Source organism: Lucilia cuprina, chromosome 4, assembly GCF_022045245.1.
Source record: "Lucilia cuprina isolate Lc7/37 chromosome 4, ASM2204524v1, whole genome shotgun sequence".
Lineage (NCBI taxonomy): Eukaryota > Metazoa > Arthropoda > Insecta > Diptera > Calliphoridae > Lucilia > Lucilia cuprina.
The window spans coordinates 27,552,229-27,572,637 of record NC_060952.1 but is presented as its reverse complement, the minus strand read 5'-3'; the positions used below and the strand labels follow the sequence as shown (position 1 = coordinate 27,572,637).

Genomic DNA, 20,409 nt, shown 5'->3' with positions numbered 1-20,409 from the left:
TACAATTATTTGAAATTGTAATTTAATTTTTGTAATATGATGAAAATAGCGACCTATAGCGTGCGAACAAGCTCAACATGGACACACAGACAGGCGGACGGAGGGACATAGTACGTACATACATTTTATATTGATAGAATTCAATGAAAACGCCTACAAATGAACATTCACCTTTCAACTTATAATTATACATATTATAAATAAAAAATATTGTTATTCACTACATTGTCCTTCTTTCAAATAGTAGTCAAAGGACTACGTAATATATCTTTTTTCTTCATACCGTAATATGGAAATTATTAATATCACGCCTTACAAATAAATTTATATTCAATTAAAGTATAAATACAAATCTATTACAGTTATAAATGCAAAAGTTAATATTAAAAAGTTTGCATAGGAAATTCTAAGTTAAGATAAATAAATGTATTTAATATTTAAATCAAAATAGAAAACCAAGTTATAAATACATATATATTACACCTTTGCTTACTTCAAATGCTTTTGACAATAGTTGAAAATTTCAATGAAAATATTGAGAAAAACTTAGGTTGACCCACAAAATATTTAGCTAGAAATTCTTTTCAATAACGCTAAAAAACTTTTTCCATAATTTTTACATTAAAATTTCACCTTAGTAGTTTATTCTTATTCTGTTTAATAGTTCTATTTGAAGCAAAACTCTATAGAAATTTTTAATAAAGTCGTTATATTTATGTCAGTTTTAGATCGTTATCGAACAGAATTATGACCAAATGCAAATGTTGAAATGTTGCTTATAAACTTAAAGGACTTAAATTATGATGACTAAATGAACATGAAAACTATGAGCATTCAATGAATACCAATGGCCATAACTGTTCCAAAGGAATGTAATAAATTAAAATTAAATTTTAAACTGGGTTAAATGACAATACATAAATGAATATTGTACTTGTATTTAGAAAAAATATTTAGTTTAAAAATGTTTGTTTAAGAAATAGCAAGGAGAAAACTTTTAACGATATTAAAAAGAAAATAGGAAATGCCTTTTTTATTTAGAATATGTATTACAATTTACAAACGTATTTTGAAAATCTTTCGGCTGGAGTAGGGGAGGGCTTTATGCATTTGTGCTGTTGTTTGTAACACCCAAAAATATTAGTACTACAACTATCTTAAAGTATACCAAATGATTTAGATTTTCTAAGTCGATTTAGCTATGTCAGTCTGTCTGTGTGTGTAAACTTTGTGAGAACGCTACCGGTCGCCTTTGACCTCCAGACCTTATAGGTTTCGATTGTCTGATTACACCGTCCGTCACTCAAAATTAGGTACGAACCGGATGATATACATCTGAAACTATAAATTTAATGGAGACCAATAATGTTTTTAGTTTTTCACTATGTAATCCTGTGTACTTTTTAAAAGACTTGAAAGTTTTAAGAGCTTAATTTTTCAAAAAATACTCCAATTAACATTGTGATGTCCTGTGGGTTTACATGATACGCAACATGATCCCATGTAAAGCAGGTGAAATTGGGTAAAGTCCATTCATCGACAGGAAACATATTGAAAGAAAACTTTCAAGGCCATAATATTATAACAAAACTATTAAACACTAGGACGTATGAGTAATATGTATAAAACAAAAATCATATAAATCAATCATACGTTTAGTAGTCTAATAATTTACGATAAGCTTACAAACTCATATAGGAAAAAAAAAACACATTCCACCCAAATTTAATTTAATACAAATGAACAGCATTTCATGTCATATTTAATGAATTTCTTTTTCATGTCATGTTATTTCTATCATTTTTTCTTAGGCCGAATCAAAAGAAACCTCAAGTTGAGTTTTTCTAACAAATCTAACAAAAATATTTTCTTGATTTCAATCCAAATGAATTATTGCTGTGTACAAAATTTATTGAATATTTGGCAAAATTGTTTCTATAATTTGAAAATAAATATTATATTTACATGATTTTTTTTTTATTTTAACATGATAATTGTTTTGTTTGTAACAATTCATACCTGTTAGTGTAGTCGTATTGTTTTGGGGTTAAAAAAAGTTTTGGGGAATTTTAACATGCGACACCAACCACATGGTTACCGACTTTCACTTTTAGTTAAAGTTTTTTTGCCCTATTGTTTTGATTTTGTTTGGGTTCAGTTTTTTTTCAACTCTTGCCAGATTACGTAGTCCTAAACATGTGATAAACTAAAAGGAAATTGTGAAAAAATAATTGTGCTGTGTCTGTAAGGTAAATCAGAATTTTAAAAGGCTGTAATTGATTTAAGAAAAATATTTTTGGCTTTCAACTGAACATTAAATATTTTCAAATAATTTACCAAATAAGCTATTTTCTCTTGTTTATTTTTGCTTAATTTCAAATCAACTCATTCATTTTTACTTCTGATGGCTTGTTAGAAACAACAAAAACAAACAGAAAACTTTAGTCTCTTTTTTTCATATTTGTACTGCGACGATTTCACGTCATTTCAAAAAGTTACTGACTCCTTTTTGAATTCAAAGTAAGTATTTGTAGTGTGTGACTGACTGTCTCGTGCCGAGCATTTCACACGTGGTCTAGAGTTCAACACAGCTAAACATATGTTTTTAACAATTTCCCCTTTCATCCGACTGGAGGTTGCTTGACATCATATAATAACAAACAACAATACAAAATCGTGTCATTTGTTTTACAAAACAAAAAAATATATAGTTGTTTTAACTTAAGTGTCTAGAGGTTTTTTAGACTTAATTGCGTGTTTAAAGTTTAAACATTTAAAAATCATTCTTTAATTTATTTTTTGCAAATTTATCGATTTGTCTTCCGCTTACTGTTTTAAAACTATTTTAATTAAAAAAGTGTGTTTTATTTAAATATAAAAAATAACTAAATACAGCTATAGTTTGGGAAAATCCCCGTTTAAAAAAGTAGTTTTCAATTAAAAACAGAATGGGCGATACCGATGCGGTAAGTTGATTTAGATTATTAAATTTTTATGAAAAAAATTGCACCTGCACCACCAAATCATCAATAGAAACTTAAATTTAATTTATATTATTTTTTTTTGGGTCCGTACCATGTTTATATCTTAAACAATTAAAAATGTATAATCGATCCATATGGTTCCCTAAATCCTAAACCAGCAAGTTGTTTTTAACCTTAATTCTGAAATATTTTAATAATTTGTTGAGTTTTTGAAAAAGGACTTATACATGGACAGGCGATTACATTCACAAAAATAGTAAAAATATTGTCCGTCTAAACTCAAACTCAGCAGTTGAAAACTCTAAGAGGAATATTGTCCTGCGCGATTTTTCAACCTACAATTTATGCTATCTATATGTTGATTATAAACATTTGAGAACTAAATCTCGAGAGATAGACCAGTATAAACTTAGTAGGCAGTTCTAAATCTCTTAAGACTCTCACCTGAAACGTAAATTCTTAAGACTGTCTTGCATCTCTCAAAGATTTCAGATCAAACGTGATACAGGTGAAATGTCTGTAAAATTGCATTCACTCTACGGCTCAATTGTCGTCTAAACTTCGTCAAATTGATGTGGGTTTCTGGACATGGCGGCATTCGAGGAAATCAACTTGTCAAACTTTTTATTAGAAGGATTTTAATATACCTCTGACTTAAATATCAAATATGATCGACGAATAAGCGATCATGTTCTCAAGGACTGTTGGTACTGTATGATTGGACGCATGTCGGATTGTACGGTTTGTAAATAACACGAAAAAATGTATACAACTTCACTGGCAGTCACATCAAGTGATCTTCTGAAGGGTAGTTTTTATGCCCGAACGAGATCTGTAGCATGCGAAAAAGTTTTACATGGACATACAGACTGATGAACAGACTGATGGATGGACGGAAGGACATAGCTAAATCAACTCAGAAAGTGATTCTGAGTCGATTGATATACTGGTGGGTGTAAGACTAATATTTTGGGGTATTACAAACATCAGCACAAACGCATAATAACCTATTAATATAGTAGTTTTTAAATTCGTCTATGTATAACCATTATTTTTATGCCCTAAATAATGGTTAGATATAGACGAATTTAAATTTAAAAAAATGACCAATACATACATATACAAAATGTGTATATATATTCTGAAAAATAATGCCCCCTCTCTTAAAGCAAGTAAAAGGATGATTTGTTTATAATTGGCCTGAATATGTATGTACCTTGCAATAACTAACTATTAAACTAAAATTATTAAAATAAAAAAATTAAATTTGTCAACCGGACCTTAAAACTAATAATTGTCGTGTAGACAACAGAAAAATGTTTTTATTCACATTTAATGTAAATCAATGCAATAAACAAAAAGTATTATGCACGAAATATTTAAAATACCAAAATGTCATAATCCTTTCTTTTTACTTTAACATTTGCAGCTTTTTGAAGTTTTTGTTTTTTAATGTTAAACAATAAATTTTACAAACTAAATTTATTGTAATTCTAATAATTTTATTTATATATATATATTTTTTTTTTTTTTTTTTGGTTTTTATTAGTTTAGTTTTGTGGTTAGTTTTGGGCCACGAAAAAAAATACTTTGTTAAATCAATAAATGATTGATAAAGAAAAAACAAATAGTTAAATACATATGTATCTATGTAAAATATTAAAGAAACCAAGCCAAAAGGAAAAAAGACTCAAATAATTTGGGTCATGTTACAACTGGAAACTGAATTTCATGACAAAAATTCCTTAAATGTAAATTAAACCTCAAAATTTGTCATTAATGCACAACTCTTAAAAGTACAAATAGACATTGATTTTATGAATATCATTAAATGGTAAACAAAATCACGAAGTAAAGATTTAGTAGCGATTTAAGTTTCGACAGCACAGTATTACTGCACACAATAGTTTTACTTCTGTTGTAAAATAATATTAAATATTTTATTACTTAGATGAGACCATCCGGTCCACCACGGCCACCATTTCCGGGAGGCATGCCACCCAGGCCAATGGGTCAACCACCTAGACCGGGAGGTCCACCTATGCAACAAAACGTTAGACCCGGTGGACCACCACCACCCTTACGTACTATGGATAGTCGTGGAAACTTATTAATGGGTCCCGGTGCACCAGGTCCAAGACCTGGTGGTCCTGGACCACAAAATCCACAAATTCGCCCTCAAAGTGGTAGTGGACAACAAAGTCCACCAGGTCAAGGTGCACCTAGACCCCAAGGTGCTTTTCCATGGCCACCACAGGCGCCAGGGCAGCCGCAAACCAATAGACCACAGAATCCTTTTCCCGGTAATCCACAGTCCAGACCACCCTTTAATCGACCACCTGGACAGCCACCAAATACTCAAACGCAACAACAACAACAGCAACCACAACAGCAGCAACAACAGCAACCACAACAGTCGCTGCAGCAGCAACAACAACCTCAAGCAAGACCTCCTTCGCAACAGTCCCTACAACCACCACAACGTCCACCCTCATCGATGTCCAATAATGATGACGATGATGTCATTATGGGTCAAGCTGTTACACCTCTTAAAACCTCTACATATCTCAAAAACGATCCTATGGGTCAATCACTAATCGAAGAAATCGAACCACCTTTTAAAGAAGATTTTGAATCACCTTTAACTGCAAAAACTAGTGACTTGTCACTGACTTCTCCTGATTCGTATGCCAATGATACAAGTCTGCAAAAGTCAATTATTGAAGAGCCCTCAACTTCAGACACAACATCAAACAAACCGAAAAAAGTAGAATTATCTAGTAAGAAATACAGTTTGTTTTTTAAATTAGTATACGTTACTCGCTTATATTTTGAAGCCATTTTGGAGTGTATTGTATTTTGTAGAGAAAAAGTTTTTAAATAAAAATCTAATGTATTTTAATTTTCTTCTTACAGAAGGTGATAATGACAGTGGTGTTGATGAGTCAACTCAGGAGAAGGTAAGTGAAATTTTGTTTTAGAAAATTATAAATTATTACACTGACTGAGTCAATGCATTCGAAAATGACAATGATTTCCATTTATATCTAACCACCTGGTTGGCTTTTTTCGACTTTCGTCAATGATGTACTCTTTGCAGACGATGGTGAAGACAATCGTCACTTTAGTTTCCCCTTTGTAAGCGAGAGAATGGACAAATTTTATCCCGAATATCGAATAGATGTGGGATACCTTCTAAACTATGGCGGTAGAGATCAATCAGATTTCAATCTCACTTAACTTCTACAAATCTATATATCTATAATATAATAAATATAACTATATATTTATTTCAAGTCTGTGTACGTCCTAATGGTTGGACCTTTTTTTCAAATTTCAGCAGAGTCTCTCTGTGTTATTTCAGAAACTTCCACAGTACCTCTGTCTGTACGACTGATATTTCTGAAAAAAATGTTGTCTGAATTTTAAAACTTTTGGCTCCCCAAATGAATAAAACATAAAACTTCGTCTGAATTTTTTTAATTTTAACGGTGTCTCTCTGTGTGTCAGGAAGGCACAGGTGTCAGGTGGCATGCCCCCTTATAAAATAAGTATTATTTCAAAAACTGGAACTGTATCTCCATTTGAACATTGTATTTGAACTTTAAAACTTTTGAAGTTTTGAATATAGCAATAGTGGGCGTGGCATCCCATATGAATAAAATATAAAAATTCGTCTGAGATCTTAGAAATTCTTAAAGCTAGAATTCTCAAATTTTGAATAAACAACTTTCACATCCCTGTGAACATTTAGGTAATTGAAGGATACATAATAAGGGCATGTATTAAACTAAAAAATGTATATCTAGAACACCAAAAGAACAAAAGTCCTCAAATTTTGCCCAAATTTTAAAATAGAACATTTGGAAAAAAGTAGAACTTGTGTTTTTATCAGTTGTCTATCTTCATTAAAAGTTTGAAAAATTAATTTTACATATGATAGTTAGGCAGACAAAATAAATTGTTTTTTAAAGGGCCGTGAAAATATTTAACTGTATAAATTTTTTGTGCTAAATTTTTAAATTTTCGTGATTGAAAAAATATATTGGTTGGTAATAGAATTTCAAAAATAGTGAAAAAAAGATTATAATTTTTTCAGAATCATAATTTGAAGTACGAAAACAAGTTAATTTAAACTCCTGAACTGCCCCTGGGGCACATACGCCAAATACAAGGGATCCCTGCGATGTAGAGCAAAATGTTTTTAAAATATAGAAATAAGTCGCAAATTGTGTTAAGAAACAATAAATTTATTTTACCAACGGAAAACCTACCTTACCCTATGCGAATTCAACCCATGGGTGGGTTGATATCGCCATTTTTGGTCAGTTCGGAAAAGTTAAAAAATGATGTACATTTAGATGACATGTGAAACATTGAAATGGATAAAACTAAAGTCGACATATCTAGGTATCCGAATCAAGAAACAAAAATTAAAAATATGTATTGAGGTTTTAATTCGAGAACGCCTCAAAAAAGTAGCTATGGTCCCCTTAGGAAAAGACTAACCAACAAGCTGTAAACAAATATGTAATTAACTTCTTAAAAAAATTAATCCGGTAGAAATGGGGGGGGTAAATATTTTTATTATATTCTTATTTTGATCAATCCTATTTTACGGTCAATTAATGTTCGACTTATGTTATTAAAAGTTTGTTCAACGTGTGGAATTTTTAAAATCTTTATTTGAAAAAAAATGTCTGATGGGTGTCCGATGTGCCGATTAGGGAAAACCAAAAATATAAATTTTAGGGCCCGTATTTATTTAACGTTTTAGACAATTTTAGCTAAACCGCTGAACTGAACCTACATTCACATAGTCGTAGATTTTTAGAGTTCTATACTTGCGATTAAAACGAATGTTTATGAACAGTAATCTCTTGCATAACATACTGCATAAGATGAGTGTAGGGAAAACCAATATTCGCGAATTAAATTTTTGTCTTTCATTTAAAGCTCTATTTTATATCAAACGATTTTACTAAGCGATAGTCATTTAATTAAATTACTAAGTGATTTAAATTAAAACCAAAAAAGGTATTTTTAAAATATATAAAAAATAAAACTAGAACTTACCCAAATAATAAATGATGTAATAGTTAAAATATATGTTCCATGAAATCTCATAAACTGACAATTTTAAAGTTTAACAAATAAAATTCTGAAAAAGAAAGAAAAAAAAAAAACAATTAATTTTCAAACATTACAAAATAACTTTCAAAAAATAAATAATTAAAAAAACCTACGCAAACTACTTAATAACAAATTACATTAAGAAAACTAGAAAAATTTCATTATTTGGCAATTAAGATCAACAAATAAGAAAATTAAACAATGAAAAGCAACTAAATTTAAGAAAATTTAAAGAACAAAATGCCAATAATAACAAACCCAACACAAAAAAGCGTTACGCTTTATTAAACATTTTCTAAATAAGAAAGAAAATCATTTTTATGAGGTTTCAATAAACCAAAAGAAAAACTCTTGTTTACAGAACGTTTTAGACAGGCAGACGTAAACGGTGTCTTAAGAATACATTTTAAAATTGTAACGGAAAGATATTGAAAATAAAAAAATTAAAAAAAAACAAATTTTGTATATCAACAACTAAAAAATTTTATAAAACAGGTGTTTTCTTTTTTAAAACAAATCAACATACTCCAATTGTGTTTATAGAAATTTGTAAACGTGATAATAAATTTTTACCTTGTCAATATTACATTTCAACAAAAAAATATATAAATAAAATTATTGTAACAGAAAGTAAAGCTAAAGTTATAATAAATTTTCACTGACATATTCGTCCTAGTAAGAATAACTTACATATAGATAATATATACAAAAAAAAAAAAAAAAGATAAAGAAGGTATGTTTTTATATTGAAATATGGTTAACAATAAAGTTTGTTTTTTCTTTCCAAATATGTAATTACACTCAAAAATTTTGACTAGAAAATAACAAATACATTACCATTTTAACTATTTTAATGAAATTTTAAAGTCACACTACTAATTATTTAATTTCAAAGTTATGGGTTTGATTCTCACCTATTTATTAAGAAAATTTATTAAAGCTATCTTCACATCTATCAAATATTTGACCCTAAAAAATTGTCATTTTTACTTCCTTTGAATTTCGATATCATTTGCTATTACAAAAATCGTGTAAGATCAAAAAAAAAAAAAAAACAAATACAAATACAAAAATAGTGATTACGTCTTTTCCGTCAAATCTATCTTAATGCTTTTTCGAAATTCGTACTTTAAAAAGGGTGAAAATTGTAACAAAGGTGACATTGATCCCTTTTTTAAGTAGTTTAAACTTTTTACCTCATAAGCATAAAAAAAAATTTGAAAATTTTTTGGACACATCTTTCAAAATTTCGTACTTTTTTTGTATTGGTAACATTTTTGGTACTATTTTTGATACTTTTTTGTAGCACATTAAGAAAACTTCTTTCGATTTATTGACATATTCTTATTAAATATACCTATTATACGGACTAACTCTGTAAAATTTATTTAAACAAAATATTTGCCATTTCTTTGGTGAAAAAAGTACCAAAAAGGGGTAAAACGGGATTTTTCTTTTTTAATTTTAAAAATAGTTTATTTACTCACACAAAATATAGAGATTAGTATATTCTTTTGCAATTTGGTACTAAGGCCACTATAGGATCAAATTTGGGCAAATTGTTTGGTACTTTTTGAAGAAACAATATTCCCCAACAAATCAATGCTGATTTGAATCGTATGAGCTATATCTTTGATATATTGATTTAAACGCGGAATATTTTGTAAACTTAATTTTTAAAAAATAGTTTTCCTAGACGAAAAGGGGAAAAATTGCACTGTTTTTTATTAGAACTTTCCACAAAGCTGGAATTTTTTTTTCAAAAATGGAAAAATTAATTACAAAAAAATAAAAAAAACATGAAATAGATATTTTTCTTCTTTCTGAAAAATATTTTTAAAATTTGTAAAAATCGAAAAAAACGTCGAAAATGTCAGACAACGTTGGCAATAAAATGTCTAATAACAGTGTAAACTTACAACTTTTGTCATCCAATATTGTCAGTAAAGCCTCTTCTGACAACGTTGCAATAGAAAATTTGTACGTTCAGACGATTGTTAGACATTTTCTCAACATTTTACTAACAATGTTGTTAAATCTGACAACTGTGTATCACGTCTTTAAATGTTGTCGTTTATTTGATAAGAGTTTGTGTTGTGTTCTTAAGAAAAGTGGATTAATAACCTCAAAACTTTCAAATCTGGAACCTAATTTGATTCGAAGTCTATCTGTCTGGATCTGTCTGTTGAAAGCACGATAGGTGTAATGCGAATAAGAAAAGTCGATAAACACCAGATTTTATATCAATATTAAATAAAATGCACGTGAGGAAAAGAAGAGAAAGGAACTAACTCGTACTTAGTACAAAATAATTGATTCGGATTTAGTATGCAAAATCAGGAGTCCAAATGATATATTTTATTGGAAAAACATCCATAAAAATGTATTTTGTAATATATTTTGTAAGCGAGAATAACTTTTGAGATCAAAAACGAATTATGCCAATTTCGGATAAATTATTCAAAAGTAAATCATATCCCAAAAAGTATTCTACATCGATCGATATTAGTAATAGTTGGACGGACTTTAATGCCTGACCAAGTATTCAGGATATTAATTGGGCAATACAACAATTCGAAGGAATCAATTGTATTCGGTACAGATTAGCTATAATGGTCTGTCTATAATTCAGCACCTATACCTATCCATTACAATCCTTTACTAAAATTTTCTTTTGAGTGTAATATCAAGTTTTTTGAATATTCATAAACATGTATATTAAAACTCTTTATGAATAGTTTGTATAATTCATTTCCTTTTTTTTTTTTTTGTATTGTCATATCTAATTGAAGGAGTCATACTTTCATTTTTGTTTATTCTTCAACACAGTTTCTAGATAAATGTAATTTATCAACTAGTTTTTTTTTTTGTATTTTCTAAAACAACTACAACCATTAAAATAACAATAAAAAAAGGAGAAGAAAAAAAGAAAAATATATACAAAACATGTAAAATCATACACATACATGCAACACCATCGATAAAACAACATGAAAACTTAAATATTTTTTAGTCCTTTATAGCGAAAATTTATTTCAGTCAACAAAATCAAGTCAAGAAATTTGTCAGAACTTGGCAAAGAGTGAAAGACATCACTGTTTAGTTTTTTACTAGCCGACAACGAAATTGCTGTAATTTAAACAAATTATAATAAAAGGAAATAATTTGTTTAATTATTATATAATTATATACTTGGGTGATAACAAGAGGAATTGAGAATAACTTTCATATTAACATGCATTTAATTATAACGGCTGATACTAACTATTTATTTGTAATTTAAAGATGGATTATTGAAAAAAAGTCTATTGAAAAAATTATAATTTAATTAATTTCTTTTTTTTATATTATAGGAACGCAACGGACCTGGTTCGCCTAATTCACCAGCTAAAACCCCAACATCGGTATCATCGAAACCAGAAAAGTCAGCTACAACTTCACGACCACCAAGTACTACACCATCTAATAAATCTTCAAAATCACGTAGTACTTCACGTAATCGTTTGCTACTTGCTAAGACTCCTGAACCGGAACCAGTTAAAAAAGGTGAGTTTCAAAGAGAAATTATAATTTCATTAAAAAAGTTCAGCATTTGGAAATTCCCATTTGCTTTTTTATATTCGGAAATGATAATTTTAAATTAAAAGAAAGATTTTAAAAAATAGAAGTTCTAATTTGAAATTGAAAAGATTTTAAAAAAATTTGTTAACAATCTTAGCTTAATAATTGCAACTTTGTTTCTTTTATTTCTAGTTCCAATGAATAAAATTCAAGTTGGACACGCTCCTTCACCTAATTTGAAGGCCGTACGCTCCAAAATTGGATCACTCGATAATGCTAGCTACAAGCCAGGTGGTGGCAATGTTAAAATCGAATCAAAGAAAATTGAAATTAAAGCCGCCCCAAGAATTGAAGCTAAAAATGATAAATATACACCAAAAGGCGGTGAGAAAAAGGTATGTTTGAAACTCTAAAGGAATTTAGGGGTTCTGAAGAAATATGGGATCAGATTATAAAAATAATGATGATTGTTAAGAATGATCTTTAAATTACAAGTAATTGTAAAAAGTAATATTTCAATTACGATTAAAAGTAAGTTGCAACTTTTAATTAAGATTTTCAATTACATTTTATTAAAAGCAATTGTACTATTACTTGTAATTATGAAGTAATTAATGATATTTAAATTACAATTACAAGTAATAGTAATTAAGTATTATTTTAATTACATTAGAAGTTACTTGCTTTTAAAAATTTTAATTGCCTAATATGAAAAAAATTTTAAAAATGAGTTATTAAAAGTTAATTTAATCTTATCAATAATTTAGAAGATCATTATTTTTGTAATCACTCCCTGAAAATATTATCATTATCATATTAAGTATTTCAACTACGCCGATTTAAATTGTTATTAAATTATAATTGGAATTTAAACTCAATTATAAACAGTGTAGTTATAATGAATTGCATACGGTCACATAGGACAAATATCTAATGAAATAAACGTAACTATTTAAATAGTTTAAATAAAACATAAAGTTATTCACGTTTGGTTAGCTATAGAATTATATATTATAATTATAGGCCTACAAATTTTAAATCCAGAGACCAAAAGTTGGAACAGCTTCTCAGAATTAATACATCACATCAGGTTTTCGACATATCATGTCCTGAAATTTGACAAAAAGTTTCTAATAAAGCAACATTCGAGGTACTATAACATCACGATATCGGTCTCAGGAGTTCGACATTTTACAAATTTTGTTGGCCTGTGTTATTTGTAACATTCAGATAGATCGGGAGCTTAAGCTAAATTAAAAATATAAAGACTTTTTTTATAATTTTTGAAATTTGTAAATTTTAACTCAACCGCTGATGATAAATCATGTTAGAAATATCGAATTAAAAAAACTTGGAACTTTTTTGATTCATTTATTTTGTTCATAAACAAAATTTTGTTTTATTAAAGGTTTATAAAACATATGTGTTTAAGAATAGGGCCTTACGATTTAGAATAATTTTCTGTCCGTCTGTCTAGCTTGCTTTCCCTATAAAGCTTCTGGTCAAGTTATTGGTAGTAATTTTTAAGAATTTAATGCTCCTTTTCTACTTTTTTCTACATATATTCGTTTTTGTTGATCTAAACTTTTATCTATATAACCCGATAACGAGACAACCGTGAATAACCTTTATGTTTTAGTTTGCATTTATTTCGACATTGCTTTTTTATAAAGAGTTTGGCGGAAATGATTTATAATTAGCAGGAAAACCAAAAATATGCTCTAAAAATATGCAGTAAAAGCTAAAAATATGATCTTAAAATTTAAAAAATAATAAAAGTTTTAAAGGCTCAAAAATGTAATGAAATAATCAATATTAAATTTTTTATTTTATCATATAAGATTTATCATATAAGATTTATGAATAACATGACGCCACATTTGGTCCCAAAAATAACCAATTTCAAACTACAAAGTTTGGCACATTTCTAAAAGTTGAATATAAAGCTTCTAAAATTGTGGTCATAAACTCCAATAATTAAGTTATCAATTTTATAACAATTTTGTAAAATTCAATAAAATTAAAAAAAATATAAAAAAAAATTTTAAAGTTACAAAACTAAAAAATAATGTGCAAAATATTAAGATATGCCTTAAATAGACTACAAAAGTCAAGTCATGCTTTTATGGGTAAAATATGCAAAAATATGCTCTAACAAAAATATATGCCAAAATTCTTTAATTCTTCTGAAACGTGTTAATATCTTGTCCAAGAGTTTATAATAAAAAAATATGAATTTGCATATTTTGGTTTCCCTGATAATTACAAATTTCATGTAATTGTAATTTAATTATTTGTAATTGATTTTTCTTACATTACTTTTAAATTACCTTTTCCCAAAATTTCTGTTAATCTTAATGTAATTGATAATTTTTCAATTAACAACATTTGTATTTGATAATTTTGCAATTACAAATAATTCTAATTAATAATATTTCAAATACAATTCACATTACAGAAAGTGGTAGTTTAAAAGTTGTAAAATTCATTTTTTGTATTTTCGATGAAATAAATACTAAATACTTTACAAATTTTTTGCTGGGATATAATGTGACCGTAGCTTAAGTATTTTTTTTTTAACAAATATAAAATTATTTTAAAAATATTTCATTTTTCTCTTTAAAACACTTTCAAACATCAAAAAGTAGTTTGTACCCAGAATTTCTTAAGAGTATTTTTGAAATTAATGAAAAAAAAAACACAGACAAACAAAAGCACTTTATGTATTTAGACAAAAACCAATTTATGATTTTCTTTTATGTAGGTTTAGTTCTTTTTTTTTTCTTTGTAATTTTTAATTTCACGGTTGATTAAATATTGAGACATCTCACTAGTACGAGTAGTAGAACATATACATGTTTTTGAAAACACTTTTAGTTGTTTTATTTAAAAAAAAATCTCATTTTTTTCGCTTTATAACATTAAATAAGAAAAAAATACATAAAATTGTGTAATTTTATTACTAAGGAGTGACATTTTCTTATAAATGACATTGATTTCTTTAAAGAAATTTGATTAAAAGATATTATCTGTATGTAGATGTATAATATTATTCCGATTAAGTTTAGATTATGAAATTTACATTTTATATAATAATACACTAATACAGAAAAAAGCATTCGAGACTTACAACTACAAACTTCATTATTCTGGTTACATACAACAAAACAACATTTCAGTGATAGTCCACAGCTCATGTTCAAGCTCATCAATATCGTTTTTTAAATATCTATATAACATTTAATTAATTTGGAAAAAAAACAAATTTAGATAATTTCAACAAAATTACAATGGAATGCCAAATCGAAAATTGGTTCCTTAGAAAATGCCAGCCATAAGCCAGGCGGTGGTGATAAGAAAATTGAAACAATTAAAACTGATTTCAAGGATAAGGCTAAACCTAAAGTCGGTTCGAAAGATAATGTCAAACATCAACCCGGTGGTGGTGACATCAAGGTGAGTTTTATGTAAAATGACATGACATCATGTTTAGAAAAAGATTAATTGGTAAACATTTTAAGAAAAGAAAAACGAAAAATCTTATTATATTTTATATATATAATAGAAAAGGTATTTTATTATGGTTTTAAGTCTTAAGTAAAGCATGCATTTTTAAATTTATTGTATTGTATTTTATTTATATTTATTGTTAAAAAAAGTTTTTAATTTAGGTCTTTTAGCATGTTATTGATATATTAACTTTTAATTTTTAAAGTTAATTTCTCTTTTTTTAAAAGAAAGGCATGTGTTTTATTTTGTGATTTATTAATTCACATAGAGAACAAATGCATGTAATTTTTACTAAGTATTATTTAATTATGTTTATTAATTTTTCTTGCAAAATTTAAATTGGCAGTCATTTCATCTGAAACCATTTTATACCAGTTTGTTTTTTTGTTCTTGTCTTTTCTTATAAAGCAGAAATTCTAAATTGAAATAAATATTAGCTGTTTCGATTAATTTCATTTGTGAATGTCAATATTATTATATAAAATATTAAAATAAATTTTATAACTTTTAGCAAAATAATTGTCTAAAGCAGATAATAATCTCTTCAGAGTAAAAGCTACCGGTCCTACCGAAGCTGCTATTCTAGGGTGTTCAAGTATTTCCTGTTTTAGTAAATAATGTTGTTATCATAACTTCTTATTCCTAATTCTTTAGATATTACTAATCTATAAGTGTCAAACGATTTGGAAAAAAATAATGCAGATCAGATCAGTTATGAACCTATTTGCATTTTTATAAGTTAAAAAGATTTTCAGATACGTCCCCTTATCACCAAACTATATTTAGAAAGTTTTAAAGAATCAATATCTCATTATTTAGTTATTTTGAAAAAAGGATGAAGTATATACATCAAATAAGGAGTGAGATCGAAAAATTCTTAACACACGTTTTTCATTACATTTTTCAACCAAAGTATTATTTGATTTTTTTTTTTTGATCAAGTTACCTTTGAAAAACATGTCAGTTATTATGTGTAATGTCAATTATATTAATTTTTTTGTTAATCTGATTAAAATGAGTGACCAGAAAAAAGTGCGTACAGAAATTATTAAATATTTTCAACTAAACCCAACTTGGTCTTACAAAAAGTTGGCCAAGCATACAAAGGTCTGCCGTCAAACTGTTTCCAATGTTATTAAACAGTACCGGGAGAACTTGTCAGTTGATAGAAAACCTGGTTCAGGTAGAAGGAATGGTCCACATGATGTTTCTAAAGCCAAAAAGTAGAACGCATTTTCAAAAGAGCTCCCAACACATCCGGTAGGAAAGCAGCTCGGTTAGCTCAGTGCTCGGACTATTTGGTACGAAAAGTTAAAGCATACAAGGCTCAAAAAGTTCCTGACAGGAACGCTGCTAAAAATTTAGAGGCCAAAAACAGAGCACGGAAATTGAAGTCAAGTTTTATAAAAAAATATTCTTGCTGCATAATGGATGACGAAACGTATGTTCTGGCAGATTTTTCGCAACTTCCAGGTCAAAAGTTTTATGTTGCTGATGCTCGAGGGAATGTTGAAGAAAAGTTTAGGACCCAAAAGCAGACAAAATTTCCTAGAAAGTTCTTGGTATGGCAAGCAATATGCAGTTGCGGCAAAAGAAGCCAATCATTTGTTACAACGGGCTCTATAAATACGGGCTCTATAAATGTTTACAAAAAAGGCTGCTTCCATTCATAAGACTTCATAATTTGTCCACTTATTTTTGGCCTGACTTGGCATCCTGTCACTATGGTAAACAAGCCCTTGAGTGGTACAAGAACAATAATGTGGTATTTGTACCAAGAGAGGCAAATCCTCCAAACTGCCCGGAGCTAAGGCCAGTGGAGAGATATTGGGCTCTTGTTAAAAGAGAATTGAAGAGTACAAAAAAGGTATCCAAAAGTGTGGTAGATTTTAAACGGAGATGGACTACATGTACGAGAAAAGTGACAGAAAGCACTATAAAAACGTTAATGGAAGGGTTTCCGAAAAGGGTTCAAAATTTCATCACTAGTGATTAAAACTATAAAAATATATATTTTTTTTTTTGTAAATTGTAATAATATTTTGAATCAAATAAAAAAAATAAAGCTGTAAGTTTAGTGGTTTCTTTTTTATAAACATATATGTATGTTAAGAATTTTTCGATCTCACTCCTTACGAAAAAATACACCTAGGCCTCTATTTGGCCTGTTGTGCGCTTCTTAACGAGTGCCTGAGATGGGATTCAAACCCACCCCGTCCGTCTACCAGATATATATTTATCTACCCCACCTATAGGCGTGGGTATAAAAAATACTATATTGGCTCTTCTCCGATTTGTAATTTTTGCAAATATAAATTTGTATTAGAATTTCTAAAGGTTGGATATTGATACAACAACTTAAAAGCCCAATTATTGATAATTTTGGGCGTATAACATAAAAATGGCAATTTTGGCTTTATCTTCAGTAACTTTGTTTCGAATGTTATCAAACAAGGCCTCATATCCGGGAAGTTTTACGATACTTCTAAGATTGGTAAAAAGTGCCGAAAAAAACTAAGTAATATCGATGTGCATAACGTGAACACCTGCCATGTGACCCTTATTTCACAGTGATCTTTTTTTCTCATTCATCCGACATACTAATAGGTAAAAATATCTGACACAATCCTTCTAGGTATACAAGCTGGCAAGACCCTTATATCAATTTATGAATCTTGTATTCAACACCAACTCATTTCTAGCGGCAGTGAGGTACTGTTAGAACCTCTTTTTCCCGGGATTGCAATAATACCAAGATGGGTTCTTTCATCAGGGTAACATGGCCCCGGGGATAATGTGCAAGATATAGTTTCGCTATAAAGTGATTATTTAATACTAAAAATAAGAATTACCCAGACAAGTCAGTTCAGAACAGTTCAAAAGATGAATGGTTTAATTAATTAGAAATAAATGTTTACATTTTAGAAAAATTTGCATTCTAAAATGCGAAAAAGCTTAACGATTTCGAAAAATATGAAATAATAGCGAAGAATGGTAATTGATTTGATTAAAGTCAAAACTTCTAATCGAATTTTAAAATTTTTTTAATAAAAATATCTATTTGATTATACCGAAAGTTTAGAAAAATATTTTGTTTTTTAATTCTAAATGCAGTTTTAATAAAATTCTATAAAACATTGTTTGAAATAATAATTTTAAAGCATTGTATTACCTATAGCCGTTATTTTTCACTCTTACATGCGGATTACTAGGATTACATTCTTACATAAGAGGTTCACAAATACTTACTAAAGCTATGTATACACGGTTGTAAGATCTTACAATGTAAGAAAATGTTCAATAAGCAATATTGACATAAGTGCTTCTTAGGATAACGTTCGTAAGACAAAAATCGTAATTTTGCACTATAGTTAAACAAAAAAATTTTCTACCAATGTTGTAAGATCTGACAACGGTTTATCACAGATTTAAAAGACAAAAATTTGCGACCATTTCATACAGATTACAAAGTGTAATTTATTTTGTCACTGAGAACTGTAACTAAGTGTATTATCCACCTCAACTCTAGGACTATTAATAGTAAAAACTTATAGAACCTTAAGGAAATTGCTGCTTTAAAAGAGTACCTATTACAACCATTAAGAATATGTTTGAACTTAGGAAATCGTATTGTTTTATTTCATAAGAATTATTCTATATACTTAAATACATTTACTATACCTTTGTAAATAATATTATACATACTTAAGGTACGTACAAATCTTTCAAATATTTGACGATAAAGATGTGACCACTATTTCCTTGTGAATGTCGCTTTGGTCTGACATGATTTTGGTAAATTAAAGTCATGTCATTTTCGTCAAATATTCGATAGGTGTAAACGTATCTTTATATACAATTCACAAACTATGTTATATCGACATATTGTTGTAAAAATTTTATTATACAACAATACAACAGTGCTTGTGAATTGAATACTACTTTATTTATCATTATTCATTAAGTCTCTTCATTATGTCTACAAAATTTCTAAACACTATTTATGTATTTGAAACTAAAAAAACAACTATTTTGTTATTATGAATGAAATTTTGTTTATTTATATTTTCTTATTCCTTTTTTTCTAATTTTTAACAAAAAAATAACAAAAAATGCTCTTAATAAACAATTCAATTTAACAAATTGTTTAAACACGCCATATTTATTTATATAATACAAATAATTATGAAAAAAAAACAAAAATAAATAAGGAGTCTAAAGAGCCTGAACCACCAGCTAAGGATGTAAGTAGTTTTAGAGAAGAAAAAACTAACTCAATTTTTATTTTGCTTTGTATTGTTTTCATGTTTGTAGCATTTAAATATTTTACTTGAGACAACTAAAATTGCAATTTTTGTACTGAACAAAAAAAATTCATTTAATTACACCAAAATTCACTGTTCTTTTCTCGATTGTTTATTTAGTATTTACTACTATTTTAGTTTTTTTTTTTTTTTTGATGAGTTTTGATGATTTGTATTGTAAATTTGAAAAAGTAATAAAGTTTTTTTTTAATTCGAAAAACTAAAAACTTATATTTGTTTATGTACTATGTGTGACAAAAAAAAGAAGTATTGAAAAATAAGCACAAAAGCTGTAAGTTGTTTTGAAAAAAAAGAAAAAAATTATGTTAAATTTTTTTTAGTTAAAATAAAAGGAATTATATATTTCGAATATCTTGTATATAAAATTTTCATTTAAACTATAGTTTTCTTTCTGTCCAAAATTGATTTTCGTTACGTTTTGTTTTTGTGTTGTTTCAATCGTTTGTTTAAGAAAATGTCTTTATCGTTATTTTATGCCCATAAAAATTATTTTCGGTAATTGAAAAATTTCAGATTCAAACACAAAAACTTGAAATTAAGGCACAAAGTAAAGTTGGTTCTTTGGACAATGTTAAGCACAAGCCTGGTGGCGGTGAAAAGAAAATCTTTGATGACAAGGATTATTTGAAAAATATTGAACATGGTGTACCTTTAACTACACCACCAGCTCAGGTAAAATTCTATAAATATCATTCCACGTTTTTTTTTTCCCTAAAATATTCAGAAAAAAATTGTTACCATTTTTTTTAGTTGAGTTAAAAACTACAAATTCCCACCATTTATTGAGTAGTTATTTTTTTAATTTTTTTACAATTTTAAGTTTTTGATTTTTTGTTTTTATAATTTGCTTTGAACATTTTTTAGAATTTTGTTATGATTTGTTTCGTTTTTAAAAC

The 20,409-nt window shown here is 27.9% G+C and overlaps 2 protein-coding genes across 8 annotated transcripts in view; one reads left to right on the top strand and one right to left on the bottom strand.

Moving 5' to 3' along the window:
• Window positions 1-20,409, bottom strand: part of LOC111681976 (ras-related C3 botulinum toxin substrate 1) — a 211,839-nt gene that overhangs the window by 47,793 nt on the left and 143,637 nt on the right. The window contains exon 5 of the transcript XR_006940591.1: window positions 8,061-8,145. The gene's annotated coding sequence lies outside the window, so the exon portion shown is untranslated. The remainder of the gene's footprint in view (window positions 1-8,060; window positions 8,146-20,409) is intronic.
• Window positions 1-20,409, top strand: part of LOC111681975 (basic salivary proline-rich protein 2) — a 35,684-nt gene that overhangs the window by 2,132 nt on the left and 13,143 nt on the right. For 2 of the 7 annotated variants that reach the window (XM_046948889.1, XM_046948891.1), the window contains exons 2-9: window positions 2,859-2,966; window positions 4,936-5,764; window positions 5,901-5,944; window positions 11,471-11,663; window positions 11,871-12,073; window positions 14,949-15,134; window positions 19,400-19,432; window positions 20,027-20,185. In XM_046948889.1, the coding sequence (XP_046804845.1) occupies window positions 2,949-2,966; window positions 4,936-5,764; window positions 5,901-5,944; window positions 11,471-11,663; window positions 11,871-12,073; window positions 14,949-15,134; window positions 19,400-19,432; window positions 20,027-20,185 (1,665 nt within the window). In that variant the 5' untranslated portion in view covers window positions 2,859-2,948. Of the gene's footprint in view, window positions 1-2,852; window positions 2,967-4,935; window positions 5,765-5,900; window positions 5,945-11,470; window positions 11,664-11,870; window positions 12,074-14,948; window positions 15,135-19,399; window positions 19,433-20,026; window positions 20,186-20,409 lie in introns of those variants that run through there. The other 5 variants (XM_023443884.2, XM_046948893.1, XM_046948892.1 and 2 more) reach the window with 4 other exon arrangements.